The sequence below is a fragment of the Mustela nigripes genome, chromosome 14, assembly GCF_022355385.1.
Source record: "Mustela nigripes isolate SB6536 chromosome 14, MUSNIG.SB6536, whole genome shotgun sequence".
Classification (NCBI taxonomy): Eukaryota; Metazoa; Chordata; class Mammalia; order Carnivora; family Mustelidae; genus Mustela; species Mustela nigripes.
The window spans coordinates 79185106-79203209 of NC_081570.1; the positions used below are offsets into that span (position 1 = coordinate 79185106).

Here is an 18104-nt window from a genome sequence, read left to right on the forward strand (position 1 = left end):
TTTCAACTTGAATTTCTTTAATAGCTAATAATGTCGAACAACTTTTCACATGCTCCACATATTTCTTTATATTTATCCATTTTATAAATGATTTTTCTGCTGTGAGAATTCTTTATGCAGTTCACCTGTGAACATGAGTTTGAACTGTACATAGTCAATTGTATAATCTAGTCCTTTTTTCAGATAGATAGTTTGCATATATTTTCTTTTTTTATAGCTTGCTCTTTCCAAGCCCATAACAGCATGTTTGGTGGTGCAAAAGTTTTTACTTCTTATGAGTTCCAGTTTATCAGTTTTTCCTTTTATGTATCAGGCATTTATTGTCAAGTGTGAAGATTTTGTCTAGCCCTAGTCCTCCTAGGTCCTGAAGATTTTTAGTTTTGTTTTTTTTGAAAAGCTTTGCAGTTTTCTTAGATTTAAGTTAATTTTTTAACCTGTTTATTCCAATTGCTATAGCACTATTTAAAAGACTGCTTTTTTTTTTCTTTTCAATATTTTATTTGAGAGAGAAATGAGCAATGGGGAGGGGCACAGGGAGAGAAAGAGAGGGAGGGAGAAGCTGAGAGCCCAATGTGGGGGCTCGAGCCCAGAATCCCCAGAGATGACCTGAGCCAAAGGCAGACACTTAACGGACTTAACCACCCAGATGCCGTCTTTTCTCTGTTGCTTTTGCACTTAGGTAAAAAATCAGTTGGACTTGTTCAGTGTATTTCTGGAATCCCTGTTCCATTATATGTCTTTTCCTCCACCAGTATCACACAGTGTTGATTACTGTTCATTTTATTCTTTTTAAAAATTGTCTTAGTCCTTTTGTCCTGTTCTTTGTCTTTTGCCTTCCCATACACATTTTAGAGTATGCTTGTTATCAGTCTATAAGAAAATCTTGCTGGGGGTGCCTGGGTAGCTCAGTCAGTTAAGCATCCCACTCTGATTTTTGACTCAGGTCATGATCTCTCAAGAGTCCTGAGATCAAGCCCTGCAGCAGCCTCTGTGTTCAGTGGGAAGTCTGCTTGGGATTCTCTCCCTCTCCTTCTGCCCTTTCTTTAAAATAAATCAGTCTTAGGGCGCCTGGATGGCTCAGTTGGTTAAGCGACTGCCTTCAGCTCAGGTTATGATCCTGAAGTCCGGGGATCAAGTCCCACATGGAGGATCAAGTCCCACATCGGGCTCCCTGCTCAGCAGGGAGTCTGCTTCTCCTTCTGATCCCTCCCCCTCCTCATGCTCTCTCTCATTCTTTCTCTCAAATAAAATCTTTAAAATAAATAAATCTTTTTAAAAATCTTGCTGGATTTTGGTAGGAATTATGTTAAATTTATAGATTTAGGAAGAATTGGTCTTCCATCCATGGTACATTAGTGGTACATTTCTCTACTTATTTGGATATTTATTATTGGATATTTGGATATTTATTGATTGTCAATGGTATTTTGGTTTTTGTTTCCAATTTGGTTTTGACTATCAAGAATCCAGCAAAATGGAACTCTTAAATGTGTCTTTTTAAGCTGTGGCCTTTTCTTTCAGCTTTCTCCTACAAATAGCATTACTAGTCCTTTTAGAATTGAAGAGTAGAAAGGTTAGGTTTATTAGTCCCTCCTCCCACCTGATATCCAATCTAAAAATAAACCATCTGACATTTAATAATTACCGCCACTTAAAAACTTCCAGGACTGGGGAGTAGTCTCTTTATATAGAAGGGAGTTCATTTCAGTGAAGGATAACTGATCCTCTGTTCATTTTGCTTTTGACTTATGGTCATTGAAGACCTCCAGATTTTTCCCTGCTTGCCATTTTCTTTCAGATAAACGAGAGATTTCCCAGAGAGAAATGAAGTGTAACATAGCTCTAGTTTTTAATGACAAACCTTTCAGAAGCCCAGATACCTGGAAGTGATGGGAGTGCAGAAGCAGAAAGGTGCCTAAGGAATTCTATCATTATAGGGGAAGAGTGTGTTGTCTGGATGGTATGAAGGAAATGACCAATAACCAACCTCCACCAAGCACTGGACTCTCTTAAATGTGATTTTGACCAAGTTTTAAGATGCTATCTTAAAGTGTTTCTATAGACAAAGAAATAGGCTCAAATGAATTTTGATTTGCCAGTATTCCGGAGGTGACCTTTGCCCTTTTTTTTTCTTTCCTGCTTCTTTATTTTGAGCACCTAATAGTTACAATGCATGTTTGGGCAACAGATGATTAAAACACATGTTAACAGAACTTCGGTGCAAGGTACAATAACAAACAGAAGAGAACTATGGGTTTTCAAATGTAGGGGAGAGCCACATACGGCTAAAATGAGATCAATGAAGGTTTTAAGGATTAGACAACATTTACAATAACTGGTTCATAAGATTTTCTTTGTAATTTTTATTAATTCAGAACGGTATTCACTGCTCATTTAATATGGCTATTGACAACTATAAATCAATTTTATAAACATTGATTGTGTATGAAGATGAAGTTATTACATGCTGAATCTTTTAAAAGTTTAAAGAATTATTTGGGGAGGCTTACAATTGTAGGTACTCAATTTTTGTTAATTTTAAGACATAATAACAATACTGAAGAAGAGTAAACATACTTAACATAAAACTACATTTCAATTTATAATTTATTTCCATGCTACTTCAACCACTTAATTACCTTCTATACCTTGACATTCACTTACCTTCTAACCTTGACATTCACATGAAAGAATGACACACCATTAATGACCCAAATGCAAATAAGAATAAACTCTAGGCCTTAAATATTGTATTTTTAAGAGTTTAACTAAAAACTGAAGACAAACTCAGACATTAAGTGGTAAGTTGCTTAATTTTAATTTCAAAACTCAATATTGACATTTAAAAAACCATAAAGCAGATAAGCTATATGCCTTTAGAAATATTCTTTGCTAATTATATTTTTTTGGTTAATACAAGTAACATCCTTCTTAAACCCACTCTTCGTTTTGTGCCTATAAAAATAAAATTGTTCTCAATATTCCTAAGTTCTTTGTTTCCAGATAAGGCCATAATAAGATAAGACATTACACTGAATCATAGGTTTAATTAGCAATAATCGCGCCTCGGATAAACCTCATTGGCTACGATACTGCCACTGCGCAAAGCTACACTGAATCATAGGTTTAAATCAGTGGCACAAATCATCGTAGATAATTTAACAAATGCATTGTTAGACAAGGAATCAGTACAGTACAGTAACCAGCCAGAGGTAGAATTCTTAATCACAGTTTTATAGAAAAGATGCAGTAGTTTCTATCTGTACTGTTTTATTATAGTATGGTAAGGTTGCTTCTCATAAGTTTAACAGAAGGGGTACAAGGAGGTCTCTTCATAAGTGATTGTTGGCCCTTGTTTTGCATGTATTGTAGGCACTACTCCTGGACACTTAAAACATTTTCTTGGCCAGTTAAGGTAATCAATTGTATATGGCATTTACCTCATTTTTAAAAAGCTTCATAGCAGAGATATAGCTAACCTTTTCATCCTCCCAAGGGTGTAAAAAGGAGGGCAATAAATCTCTTTTGTACCATTCTGACTGTAAATTAACAACCAAAACCAGTCTTTCAAGATCATTGCTTATTAAGAATTCCAGCAGTAGTAATGTACAGAGAGGTTCTATACTCAAATTTTTAAGTTGATTGTTTCTAACGCCTGTTTGTCTCAATATTACAAATGGGTATAACCTGAAAATTCTATTTAATTCATGATGTAGCTAAATTACTAGTATTTGAGTAATGCTCCACAGATTGCGATAAGCAAGGATGGCAGAGATTTACATAGTTATTCACATACTGACTTTAAATTTGGGATTCTGTGGGCTTTCAAATCCTTACTTGAATGCCAATAAATAAAGTAATCAGAAAGTTCATTTAATGAAAGTTATAACAATTGTATGTACCCAGTGCTAAACCTTACAGTAGGGTTTGTTTCATAAAATGTACCTGAATGCTTATAAAAGACAATTCAAAACAGAATAAAACAACTGTAGAAAAATAAAACCCTAGCCAAGTATAATTTCTTCAGTTATCTGGGATTTAGTCTCATTGATACTAGGATTGGGTCTTTATGATTAATCAATCAGATTCCAGATACTTAGAATTTATTTTAGTGAATTAAAAAAAAATATGTAAGGATTTATTAGAAAAACAAATATTGAATAATTTATGATCTGAAATGGTTTGAATAAAGTGAACTTAATTTTGATCAGATGTTCTCAAGCTAACCTAAATTCTTCTTGATTGTTGTTGATTTTGAGAACTCAGAAAAGGAGATATTTATTTAAGGCCTAGATTTTCAAGCAATATTTCCTAAACAACTGTTGATAATAATGTATTATCCAAGTCAGTAGTCATGTTAAAACTAACATAACACTGTTGATAGATAATATAAAAATAAAATTATTTTCCCTCACATTTAGTTTCAAAATTCTAGATTTTAGTTAAGGACTAGACAAAATGTGTCCTTATGGAGACTGAGCAACCTTTAGCTACTTCATTTCAAAGAGAAAATTTGTTCCAATTTTCATAATGACTGAGCATTTTTAAGAATTATCAAGATGTTGGCCTTGGGGGATATAAGCTAAGTATATAATACTTTTGCTAATATTTAAATTCAAATATATTTGGTTATAAAAAAATCTCACAAATCTGTTTTTCACAGCTATGCTTCTGTTTACATTATAGGAGAGATACATATATAAAAAGAAAAGTTGAGTTTTTGTTTTCTAAAGATATATCCAATCCATGATTAGGTAATTCTCAGATGATTTATAATTTAATATACTGAAAGATTTACATTTAATTTATAATTGCTACATTTACAAAGAAACTTCAATATACTGAAAACTTCTAATTTGTAATTGCCACATGTACAAAGAAACTTCTAGATAAGACAGTCTTTTAAAAACAATGTTTGGTGTTGCATTTAGCCCAAAAGTTCATTTATTTAAATCACCTATGACATTTGCAAATTTTTTTCAAACTCAGGAAAATGCTGATTAATATGGCTTCATTCAATTATACCTACATTCTGAAATATTTCTGCTATACATTTAAGTACAAGTGAAGCAATAAGATTACTTGCACAGATGAAAGTGAAGACTCCTTTCACCTTAAAATTATACTCGTTTCACACTTGTGGTAATGCCTGAAAACATTTTTTAAAAAGACTATTAATGGTCTTGATTATAACAGTGTATTGCATTTCTCCGCCTTCTTTTTTTTTTTTTTTTCAGTATTAAGTACTCTAGTTTAAAGTTTTAAGTTCTACTTTTCCTCTTATCTTCAAATAGACTCTTTAGCATGTAAACTTGAATGGCTGACACTACCACCATTACCACTAAGTTAACCATAGACCAGAAATTGACTCTATCAAAGTTGCTTTCTTGTATGTTTCGATCACGAGCTTCAAATGCTCTAAGCAGAGTCTGGATATGACCACTTTTGCTTAGTCTGGCCTTGATACTGTTGATGGATTCCTGGAGATAAATAAAATAATTTTACTATAAAGGAATGCTCAGTAATTTTAAGTTATTTTAAACATGTGAGTCACAGTACCCTGACACTCATAGTAGTTTTAGATCCAAACAATTTTAATTAAGGGACAGGTACTACCTTAGCTTACCTAAACATCTGTAAGTTTATGTAACAGTTCTCCTGATATCTTTAAATTATTGTTTACACATAGTTACTTAACAGAGGAGCAAAGCTAATGTAAATTGAAAATAATGTAAAAAGATATTTCAGTAGCAAAGTGCCAGGAATTTTATATATACTATTTCTTAGCCCTCACAACCATAAGAAAAAGACTAGTTTAAAAAAAAAAAAACAAAAACCCAGCTTTTAGATATCTTTATATAATACAGTGTTTATAGTAGTTTCTTTGAATGTAAGTCTTGTCCAATTTAGCATCTAGCAAAATACCCAATGTTTTCATCTCAGAAAATAATAAAAATTAGAAAACCTTCCAATTTTTATACACATATTATACATCCAAAAGTATTATTTTTTAATACAAAAATGTTCCAAGATTACATTTGTAAAACAAGCTTATCAAGATGCACTTTAAGTTGCACATCTTCTGAAAAACCTATTTTTATAGTAGAGTCCTGGTGAGGGAAGTGATTTAAAAACTATAAAAGGGCTTTATGAATGTAAGTTAAAATTAAGTTGAGATTTGAAATGATGTCAAAGTACAGCTGACCCTTGAAAAACATGGTTAGAGAGACCACTGCCCTGCAGAGTTAAAAATTCACATAAAACCTTTGATTCCCGAAAACCTTTACCAATAGCGTACTGTTGACCAGAAGCCTTACGTAAATAATCGACACATCTCCTGTTATATATATTATATACATTACATACTGTATTCCTACAATAAAGTAAGCTAGCGAAATTAAAATGATACTAAGAAAATCATAAGAGAAAATATATCTACTGAAAAAAATCTGTGCATAAGTAGACCTGCACAGTTCAACTGTGCATTGTGCAGGGGTCAATGTATTTATGGGAAAAATAAGAAAATACTAGAAACAGATATTCCTGGATAGTCATTTTGCTTAAAATCCTTATTTAAGCAAAAAACTATACTCAGAATTCCAGACTTTCTGCTAAACCTACAAAACTACAAAGTATAATATCATTTGGGCATTTCTGTAAAGCAAATTACCTAGTAATATAAATATTTTCTAGAAAAATAAGTTATTCATATCCCCAGATAAAAAGATCATGCAGAGTTCTTTTCAATATTACAGCAATGATAACCAAATACAAAATTATTTATCAAAGTTTGCTGTTATACAAAATTTTGGGAAATAAAGCTCCTGAAAGACATTTTTCTTTAAAAAAAAAAAAAAAAAAAGGTCTGTTAGTATTTAAGCCATATTTGAGTCTGAACTTGTCATTTTGTTTAACCATGTGAATGAATTAAATCTCTTGAGAATCCAGTGAAGTACTAATAAGATAAGTACTAGTGTTTTAGTTTTGTTGGCAAAATAAATTTAAAATGGAAGAGTAAGTTAATAAGATTGAAATTTAAAAGATATATACATGGGAAATTATGTTGAGATAAAAAAACTATCGTTGTAAAAATTTATACCTATCAAACTTAATCCTTTCAGTTTGCATTCATAGTAACACCAGTGGAAAAGTTAAGAAAACTAATATTCATTATGCGATACACTGTTTAAAAGCACTTAGACACACATCATTTCTTATTTCATCCTCACAACCCTATCCCCATTTTGCAGGTGAGGAAACCAAGGCTCTGAGGGCTTAGTCACTAAGCAATCACACATACATGACCAGCTAATTTTCTGACTTCTTAAGCTAACTGATCTACATACAAGTAATATCTCATCTGCTATTTGACAGCTGCTTTCCTAAAAAAACCTCAAGTGATCAAAATATGTTATTTTTAAAAATCCAGGTTATAAGACTATTAGGGTTTACACAGTTTTAATTTGCAATGACCATGTTATTTCTCTTGCAGGAATTTCTACAATACAGCTATATACACTATTTACAAATATCACTCAGTACATTCTATCATTTGATTATATCTACCTGTGGCTGAAGGGTAGTGACCTTTTCCCCCTATCACCAGTACTATTAACAAGTAGATTCTTACACATGCACATTTCATTATGCATATAAATGGTAGAGAAATTCAAACAAAGAAGCCATATTCTAAAAGGTCTTACTCTTGAATGTAGTCCTAGTTTCTGGTAACTGCTAGGTCTGGTCTGAGTGATATAAACAGTGTTCCCAAATTAATCAATTAATAAGAAATTTCATGTTATAAAAGTTATGCTGTGGGAAAAGTGCCTAGAACACCTTAAGTGTTTACAAATTGCTCAACTTTTTTCTCGGCAAGTATGCTATAGATCATTACATTCTTCTGTTTGTGAACACTAAAGGTGTTTATAGTTAAGAAGAGTCTTCAAATTCTAGTTTCCCCCTCTCTGGTTATGTGACAAACATTACTTAATCTCCCCTAAACCACAATTTCCTCTTTGAAAAGATGAAGATAAATAATCCTCATAGAGTTAAGTAAAGATTACATGAGATAATGCAGAGAAAATGCTTATTTCAGTGCCTATCACACAGGTTTCTGGATAATTTTTATTTATTAAAAGACCATACTGACCAGGATGTCTTCCAATTTCATGTCCAACATGTCTGTGCCAGTAATATATTTCTTCCAGTCCTCTTGTTCTTGCTCCTGTTCTCCCATATTATCCAGGATTAATTCAAAGAAAATCACCTTCTCAGAAATAGTGCTGAATGTATTATCAAAGCAGAACATGTAGTCACCATCTTCAGTCTCTACCCTGTATTAAAAAAAGTACATGTGTTCAGTTATCTGTACTTCCTATTTGGAATCAAAGGAAAAACTACTATAGGTAAGAAATAACATAGTTTATAGTAGTAATTGGATAGTTTGCTGATAAAAAGACTTCTTTAGTATTGAAAGATTATTTAAAATATCTTGGGAAAGAGGCAACCTGGAAATATATATGGAAATATATATTTATTTTATATATATGGTTGTAACTTAGATGTGCTTGGCATTTACTCAGGAAGTTATGGTAAAAGATCTTGACCTAGTTTTTGGAAAAGGATAGGATTAAAAACATAGATACATGATACCTCACAATGATCTTTAATATTTATATATATATTAGGAGTAATTTATCATGAGTTCAATTCATATGCAAATATGACCACAAACCTCCCCTTTAATTGAGATTACTTTCTAAACTAACTTTTGTTTTCAAAAGTGATGGATTGTTCTAAATGCTTTCTTCCAGGCCTCCTACAGATTAAGAACATCTTTATAACATAGATTCACAAAGATTAAGGATCAGTGGCCAATAAATGGAGATCTACTCTTAGTGGTATTAGCTTTCAGAATAAATGCCACTCACATCTAAGTTAAACTTGTATCTTGGTCTCATTAGCTTCACATTCAAAATAATTGGCCTACAACATTTGATACTTTAACTCAATCTCCACTTCTTTTCTACCCCTATATCCAACTTATTTACTTTAAGCATGAGAGAGAAGAACTCAGCAATTTGACTGAATCTTAACATATATACTATAAATAAAAAATAGCCAATACTTATATACCCCTTTATAATTTATACACTATTTTAATTCTTTTAATCCTTACCATCATATTTGCAAGTAGGCATAACTGACCTTTTCAAGGTAAGTAAAATAAGGTTCACATAAATTAAAATACTTGCCTATGATCTCACAGCCTGTCATAGGCATAGACGAAGCTTGGTTTTCTGACTCATGTTAATTGATCTTTCTTTTCTATAGTACTGCTCAGAGCCTGTCTGCATTCCTTGCAATCTCCTCAGTCATGACAAACCTTTGTCTTGAGGATGTATTTAACCTTTGGAAGAAGCTTGAAGAATATACTGGCGAATACAGTGGGGAACAATTTTAAAAGGAAAAAAAATGTTATGACTTTTGTGTAAAGTTCAATTTTAATCACTTTTAAATTTAACTCTTAGTTTTAATTTTATTTAACTGAACTTTATTTAGCCATTCTTAACCCTGCACTGGATAAAAAGGAGAAGCTTTGTACTTACTCTTTTTGCATGTAAAGTACAGATAAACAAACAGTACAAAAACTGGTTTTAAAATTTCATGGCCAAGTTATGAGACAGAAAAGTCTAGAAAGGTTGCATGGGAGAAGAGTAAAAAAAGAAGAAAGTTTGAGAAGCACTGACACATGGATGAACTTCAGCATGTGTATGGGAAAGAAAACAGATGTTTTACTACTTCATAGTCATTCCTATACTAATCTCTTTCTAAATCTGTGTTGACTGCTTTTAGTAGGAAGGAACTTAAATACTATAAATGATACAAAATTTTATCCAAATAAAAACAGCAGAGTTAATTTTCCCTTCAAGTAGAAGCAGTAGTCCAGAACGGATAAATTCTGGTTAAGAGTTATAGTAATGTTAATGTTATAGTATAGTATAGTAATGTCTAGAAAAATATAAACACACAAACACACAGACTTCTCATTCCTGGACGTGCCAGCCAATAGATATTACTTAAGCTGTTTATAGTTCTGTTTGGAGACATTTTTACTAATCCTGCCTTCTGAAAAGACAGTATTTGTTTTAAGGATTTAAAAAAAAATTTCAGTGCCATAACAGAGATACTTTATAACCGGCCTTTAAAAAGTTAATATAGCTAAAGATAAAATTTTATTTATTTCTTTATTTATTTATTTATAAGATTTTATTTGTTTATTTGAAAGACAGAGATCACAAGTAGGCAGAGAGGCAGGCAGAGGGAGAGGAAGGGAAGCAGCTGGGACCCTGGGATCATGACCTGAGCTAAAGGCAGAAGCTTTAATCCACTGAGCCTCCAAGGTGCCCCGATAAAATTTTATTTAAATCTGAGGTTTTAGAAAGTAGATTTGTAAATTGGGTGTAGTGATTAAGAGTGAGTTGGACAGCCTGGTTTTAAATCCTGGCTCTGCTGTTCACTAGCTGTGTAACTTTCATTAACCTACTTTAGGGCTCTATGCCTCAATTTCTTTATTGATAACATGATAAATCATGTACCTCACAGGACTGTGGAGAGAATAAAAAAATAAATAAAAAGTGCTTAGAACAATAGCTTGGCATTGAAAGAATTCAATAAATGTTAATGTTAACATTTACTCTTACAAACTAATTCTTCTATCCCCCACTGGTTTAATGAGAGGTAATTCTATGCAGGAAAGTAATAAGGTGCCTTTTCCCACTAACAGTTAATTTATCTCTAAAGGAAAAGACAAAATTGGAGGAAAAAAAATGACAAATTGTACAGATTTTCTAGATTCTGACATTTAACGATGAGCTATATTTTTACTTTCTGTTCATATAACTATCAGAGAAAGCAAAGTTCAAAATATATCAATCAAAACTGACTTTTTAAATCTGTTTCTCTATTTTACTTATTAATAATTTATACAATTTTTTTTTCTGACCTCTGCAGAGGTAAAATGTCATTTTAAAAAAGCACTTTAATAAAAGATAAGAAATTTAAAAACGTTTTAAATAGAAAAACCTTTAAAAATTAAAAAATATAAAAAATTTAAAAATTAAATAAAAATAAAATAAAGCACTCTGAAAAGAGTATCATAGTTGGGATATTTTCCTCCTCATTCACTCATACATGTATTTAGTATTTACTATCAATTACTGGCAAGTATGCTGGTTAAAGACCAGTAAATATAATAGCTAGTACTTACACAGTGCTATGTGCCAGAGATGTTCTAAGTTATCATATGGTAGAAAGCAAAAATTCTGATCCATCCTGCTTCCTCCTCTTAATAAATGTGTATCCCTTCAGACTTACTTAACTTCTCTGAGCCTCCTTGTCTGTAAAATGGGAATTGAGGAATCAAATAATCTCCCTTGGAGGGTTGGAATGATTAATCTGAAGCATATAAAATGCAAAGCCTAGTTTATAGCAAATATTAGATTGTATTTGCTTTTCTTCTTCCTGTAAACTCACAGGAAGTTTTAATGCAATAAGAAAACAAAATGCTACAGTAAAATGATAGAATGAACAGGGAAACACACCACTGAGATACAAAAAAGAGAAGTGAGATTAAGAGAGCATATATAGCCTTTTGTCAAACTCTAAACTTACAATAAGTTATTTTCTTTCTTTCTGGTTTCCTATGGTCATACCTTTTACTATCACATCTTTCAATTATCTAAAAAGAATGAGGTTTGAGTGAGAAAAATCCCAACTTTTACATGCATACACACATAAAACATACACACAAAGATGGACTGTACTTGTTTTTTTAAGAAAGGAAATAGTGGGCAAAGATGATATAGCCAGCAGCTCAAACTATAGGATACATACCTGGAATAGTAACTTAAGATGGAAAGGTTGTGCTAGTCAGAAAGACAGGCTTAAAATGCCCCAACAGACTGAATGTAATACCTAGTGCATACTCCTGTTATTTAATCAAAGCAAAGAAAAAACTGGGGATCAATACAAAATATCTAAAAAAAGAGGAAAAAGTCAATGAAAGACATTTTAGTTTATGATAGACCACTATCTAGGACTGTTTGAAATGTTCATATGGAATCATTTAATACTGATGTATGGATTAAAAGTGCTAAGTTTCCCTGCCCTGAAGATAGCACTGGCATTACTTAGCCTAAGGAACTCAACTAAGAGATCACTTACGTGTGAACTCCATCTGATTTTCTTTGTTCAAAAACTAAGGTTCTTCCTTCTGGAGAGGCAAGATGAAAGTCAATATCTAATCCTGCTCCATCTAAAACCTGTAGAAAAGCACAAAAGAACACACATTATAAATTCTGAAAATAAAAAATATATAAAGTAAATCACATGATGAAAGATTTTTTTTTTTAATGAGAAGATTTTCTTTCTAAACTTAGGTAAAGAAAGTCAACAATGCATGTAAGGCCTAGAAAGGAGCACAAAGATCATCCAATGCAATTCCATTCATTTTGGAGCTTTCTTACCAATTCTGTTGCCATCACCTAACTTTAGGTCTTATAACTATTACTGTAATAATGTTCCTAAAATGGTGCCTTGACTGAGAAGCCCTGTAGAGTGGAAGGAAACACAAAAGGGAGTTCAAATGGTAAACCTTTTTACTTAGGCAATTTAGAGCAAGCTATGTAACTTTCCTGAGTTTGTTTCCTCTTCAATAAAATAATAATTAGCTATTTCTTAACCAAGAACTCAAACCTTCCATCATCTGACTCCAGCTGACTTCCCCCAATATGAACTGAATATTTCAAGTAGGCTATATGCTTACTGGTCAGTGAACAGAGTCTGTTCCTTTACAATCCCAAAATGATGATAATAGCTAACAATTAACAAGTGTATGCCACACACTGTTTTAAGTGCTTTATCTGGGTTAATTTCCTCACAGCAACTCTAAGAGATAGATCTTATTAATGTTCTCAGTAAAACAAAAGAACCAAACAACAGAACAAACGGGGAAAAAAGAGGCAGAGAGAAACACTTTTCTCAAGGTAGATACAGTCAATGAAGGCAAGGTCAAAAGTTGAATTCAGCAGTTTTTTTCTGATAACTACTCTTTTTCTTATTTAACATTCCATTTTCTTTTTCTTGGTGGCTTTTTTTTTCTTTTTAAACATATAATGTATTATTTGCTTCAGGGATAGAGGTCTGTGAATCATCAGTCTTACACAACTCACAGCACTCACCATAGCACATACCCTCCCCAATGTCCATCACCCAGCTACCCCATCCCTCCCTCTCCTCTCCCCTCCAGCAACCCTCAGTTTGTTTCCTGAGATTAAGAGTTGCTTATGGTTTGTCTCCCTCCAATGGAATGATATAAAAAAAAATTACCTGTTCTTGTGCTCTACTTACTTATCAACAGAAGTAGTTTCAAATAGCTAGCTAAATACATAATTCTCTTTCATCTTCAAATCCCAATAAAATGAAGAAAATATATAATGATATAAATAACAACACTGGAAATCTAGGAAGATTGTTAACAGACATGAAGAGTAAGGAATTTCTGGAAGATAGTTCACTGAGCAAAGGATATGTCCAGCTACCAATAGTTATCAATCTCAAAATTCTCACTGAAACAGACTAGAGAAACACATTTGTTGAAATCAATGCCCTCTTTTTCATGTTACTGGTTTTACTACAAGGATTAAATTCTGAAAAAATAGTTAATATAAACAGAATTCAAATGTTTCTTCATATATATATCCTCAGAGAAATTTAAGAATATGTAATCCATAAAAATGAGGTTACTGGTATGAAACAAACAAGATAAAAAACGCTGTTGCCAAAATAAAGCCTTAACCAATGTAATGACAGCAGAATGAATATGGATAGAGACTAAAAATCAGAGAACTGGAAGGAACCAAGGAATTCTCAGGACAAGGTAAAAAAGTACAGGTGAAAAGTATGAAAAAAATGGTAAAACCCTTTGTGAAGGACCGAGCTAAAGATTTCAGATATCTAACAAGCATTTCAAAGAAGAGACTCAAGAGAAATGAAGGGAGGAAATCATCAAATAAGAGAACAAAAATTCTTACTTCAAAAGATAAAAATCTTTTCTGGAAGGTGCTAATAGATGTGAAAGATAAAATCCTACTGACTTTCCCAAAAGATTTAAAAAGAACAACCTAGAAACTTCCAGTGATAGGTAGTAGAGAATTGCAAAACAAGAATTGGGATTGGCATCAGAATTCTTACATATAATACTAGATGCAAAAAAACAATACAGCCATGCCTTCAATGATCCCAAGTAAAAGAAAATTATATTAAAGTGAAAGCAAAAAGTTTGTCCAAGGACTCAAAACATTTTAAAAGAATTACTCAAAGGTATCCTCTAAAAAACCAAAAAAGATACGTATTACATTAGAATATAAGAGATCTAACAAAAGGGCGCCTGGGTGGCTCAGTCTATTTTTTATTAAGATTTTTTATTTATTTATTTGTCAGTGATAGAGAGAGAGAGCGAGCAAGCACAGGCAGACAAGAGAGGCAGGCAGAGTCAGAGGGAGAAGCAGGCTCCCTGCCGAGCAAGGAGCCCGATGTGGGACTCGATCCCAGGACGCTGGGATCATGACCTGAGCCAAAGGCAGCTGCTTAACCAACTGAGCCACCCAGGCGTCCCTCTCCAGTCTATTTTATTTCTACTCTCACCTTAGACTTTACAGTCTTTAGGTCTAATAAAAACTCAGCACTTGTAGTGTCCACATACTGTCCACCAACAAAATACACTATGCATTTTTGTAACTATTCGTGTTTTATTCCTTTTCCTGAAATGCCCCTCCTTCCTTGCATTCTTACCTCACTTAAGCATCTTTCAGGATTCAAATTTATTTTCTCCAAGAATCCTTTTGTGAAACACCAGAGAAGTGGCTGTCCTCTAGGAGCACTTAACGATACTTTATTGAAATTAGCTGTTTATTAGCACAGTATCCCTTAAATAATTAGATCCTTAAAAAACGGATGCTTTTTTTTTGTCCTTGTAATAGTTGGCCATCTTAGCCATACTCCTCCCATCCTGGCCTCCCACCTGCCAATTACTGGCACATGGTAAATGAACTTTTGAACTACACTGGAAATCAATAAATGTTGCGTTCTAGCCCCAATTTTGCCTACTATATGACTTCAGACACTGTGCTATTGCTTTCCTTAAATATCTATAAATTAATTCTATGTTTCCTTCCGATGAAAATTCTACATAACTTACTTAACTCTATACACGACAGTAATTGTTGAAAAATTTCTTTTGCATCAACCTATAAAAACTTATTATAAATTAAGTAATCTGTGAAAAAATTAAACGGGGAACCACACCAATGCATCCTGCTCTGTTTGTTTTTTTCTTAGTGCTACCCAGAAACATCAAAATTAGCTGTGTGGAACTAACAAGATTTCTTCTGAGAAATTACCCACTATCACAATGACTCATAAATTAAGGCAAATCCCTACATAATATTATGAAGACACTAAAAAGAAATCAATGATATGGGGGAAATGCTTACAAGGATGAATTAAAAGTCATAAAGTTTTAATATACAATTAAATATTGCTTGATTTAAAAATATGTAACTGAGAAGGAAGGGTACCCCATTAAATACATCAAGAGCTCCTTTCAAAATATTCCAAAATCGGATTTAGTGATAATCACAAGTTCACAATTCAAAAATCCTTAAATGAAGCAATGACAGGGAAGATTTATAATGCCGGAATTGGGTGAGCGTGGTGGGGATAGCAAACCAAGTGTCATCATCTCCTCCAATGATGAAGGAGAACGTGTTATCAGTCCTGTATTGCGAAATTCCCAATACCGGAGCATGTGCCGGTTAGCAAGGCGATGGGCGAATTATGAAACAAAAGGGAACACCACCAAGATCACCAGCGCTGGCCTCTTTCCGACTGGAGGAAAGGGGAGAGGGAGGGTAGTCAATTCCAGGTCCCGCCTAACTTCTGGGTCCCCGGCCCCAGGAGAGCCAAGCCTCGCGCGCCTGCGCGGAGCGGGCCGGCGACCCCGGCGGCCCTTGCCTCTTCACTCCCCCCGGGAGTCCACAAGAAGTTTCCCAGTGGGTGCGAGGCGAAGACGCGGTGTAGCTGGGATAAAGGAAGTAGGCTGGCTCACCCTCCGCACTTACTTGGTACTCAATCTCCAGAGAGGCCTTCAGGGGCATGGGCTGGTAGAAACACTCCTTTTGGCCGGCCGGAAGGGTAAACGTGAAGTCGCTGTCTAAGGAGGGCGTGAAGCCGGCCGCCCCCGGCAGCAGCACTGAGAAGACAGTGGCCAGAAGGAGCACCGGGCAGGGTAGCCAGATCTTGTCGCCCATCCCTGCCGGGGCGATCTCGGGCTGAAGAGACGCGGGAGGCAGGGGTTATTGGCACCTAGGCTCCGTTTTTCCTCCCTGGACTCCTTGTGGCTGGCAGGGAAACCCCGCGCCTGGAAAAAACCCCAGGTGGCGGCCGCGGCGGCGGCACAAGATCCCTCAGAGCGGGAAACGCCGGCCTCCGAAGGGTAGGGACCGAGGGGCGGGGCCACCAGTCTTTTCCGCACCCTTCTCGGTGTCAGCCCCCTTCAGGCCCGGCGTGAGCGCGCTCCGCCTCACACGCGGGCGGCAGATTCCCCTGGCTCCCCTCACACCAATGGGAGTCTTTGTGGTAATTGTGGGAAATGTAGTTCCGGGCGAGCGGGCTTGGACACGCTCGCAGACCACGAGCCCCGACAGGCCCCACCCTTTTGCGTCGCCACACGCAGAGCCTGCGCGGGGGGCGGGGCTGCGGCCGGGTAGGCGCGTCCCCAACGGCTCCCGCGGCGGTTCGAACTCGGTGCGGCGGTGTTCCCTCGTTCCCCGCGTGGAGTGTTTGATGCTTACACGCCCTGAGCTCGGGAGAGGGTACGAGGCTTCCGAACGCGGACGAGAGCGCGGCGCGCGCTGTTGTCAGGTGGGTCTACCTCCCAACTACGACTTGGGTGGTGAGTGAGTGCTCCTTGGAGGGTGAAAACAGGCCCACCTGGGGGAGTTTTGTTCCTTTCCCTCCCGGCATCCTCGGACGCGCTTCGCGTCTTCACCCTTGCTGCGGACGCTGCTCTGCAGGCTTTTATTTTACATGAGAAATCGGAGGAAGATGTCCTGTTTTAATCCGCTTATTTCAGATGAACGTAGGATCATTGCTGTCAAATTGAGAGTTCTTGGTAACCGGACCATACGCCATAAATCTATAAGCCCCTTCCCAAATGAGGACTCTTTTTTCGACTACAGCCCATCCTTTACGTACAAGGTTTATAAAAAACACCTGTTTTTCAGTGTTGACGGGTGTGCGTGAGCGTAGAGCTACCGACGCGTTATTAGGTCCAGCAGAGGATCTGGTCAGGGCCTGTAGGTAGCATGATGCCCTTTTCCACGTATGTAAAGGCAGTGAAAATAGACTTTTATAGCCTACTATAAGTTGAAGGGAAGAAAAGTCTTCATCTGAAAGTAAATGGCTCAGCAAGGAAAAAAAAAATTAAAAGCAAATGTATTCATTGGTACTTAAGAAGTTTTAGGGAATTGTTACATTAAGATACATAGAAGAGGGGCGCCTGGGTGGTTCAGTGGGTTAAGCCTCTGCCTTGGGCTCAGGTCATGATCCCAGGGTCCTGGGATCGAGCTCCTCTGCTCAGCAGGGAGCCTGCTTCCCCCCCCTCTCTCTGCCTGCTGCTCTACCCACTTGTGATCTCTGTCAAATAAATAAATAAAATGTTAAAAAAAAAGATACATAGAAGATGTTGGATGTAAAACCTGATTTAGTTTAAACTTAGTATCGAATGACATTTTGGAATTTATCCAGCTTGTCTGTACTACCCTTTTTTCCTTCACCATCCCATAGATGATGTTGAAAAGATAAAGCAGTATGGGCACCTGACCCATTGACTTTTGTATGGGAGAATCTTCTCACCTAGGCAGAAGCAAATTTGTGCAAACGAAAAGGGAGAAAAGAAACTTTTTCTCAGCTCTTACATAGCATCTCATTTAATTTCCTGCCACAGTTTCTTCCAAAAAGGTGAGAGTTTTCTTTTTAATCTT

General features: G+C 35.5%; 2 protein-coding genes and 1 non-coding gene across 7 annotated transcripts in view; 1 reads left to right on the forward strand and 2 right to left on the reverse strand.

The window, feature by feature from the left end:
• Positions 1-2343: 2343 nt before the first annotated feature.
• TMED5 (transmembrane p24 trafficking protein 5) lies at positions 2344-16585 on the reverse strand. 2 transcript variants are annotated; one of them, XM_059375423.1, is made up of 5 exons: positions 16182-16585; positions 12226-12323; positions 8150-8333; positions 6058-6110; positions 5332-5482 (listed from the first exon to the last, which is right to left on the reverse strand). In XM_059375423.1, exons 1-5 carry the CDS (start codon positions 16368-16370, stop codon positions 5419-5421), a joined length of 588 nt encoding a protein of 195 aa, XP_059231406.1. In that variant the 5' UTR covers positions 16371-16585; the 3' UTR covers positions 5332-5418. The 2 variants fall into 2 exon arrangements, with proteins under 2 accessions (XP_059231405.1, XP_059231406.1); XM_059375422.1 differs by lacking the exon at positions 6058-6110 and having other exon boundaries at positions 2344-5480; positions 16182-16572.
• LOC132002418 (U4 spliceosomal RNA) lies at positions 2969-3110 on the reverse strand. Its single transcript, XR_009399888.1, has one exon. It is a non-coding gene; the product is annotated as a U4 spliceosomal RNA (small nuclear RNA).
• Positions 16586-16764: 179 nt separating the features above from the next.
• CCDC18 (coiled-coil domain containing 18) overlaps positions 16765-18104 on the forward strand; it is a 109340-nt gene continuing 108000 nt past the window's right edge. For all 4 annotated transcript variants that reach the window (XM_059375419.1, XM_059375420.1, XM_059375414.1 and 1 more), the window contains exons 1-2: positions 16765-16983; positions 17908-18081. The gene's annotated coding sequence lies outside the window, so the exon portion shown is untranslated. The remainder of the gene's footprint in view (positions 16984-17907; positions 18082-18104) is intronic.

Bases quoted from the DNA above. Each gene is read 5' to 3' on its own strand.
- TMED5 (XM_059375422.1), bottom strand. From the start codon at position 16,370: ATGGGCGACAAGATCTGGCTACCCTGCCCGGTGCTCCTTCTGGCCACT. The intron at 12,324-16,181 runs GTAAGTGCGGAG...GCTTTTCTACAG, and splicing joins CTCTGGAGATTGAGTACCAA to GTTTTAGATGGAGCAGGATT. The intron at 8,334-12,225 runs GTAAGTGATCTC...TTTTTAATACAG, and splicing joins AAATCAGATGGAGTTCACAC to GGTAGAGACTGAAGATGGTG.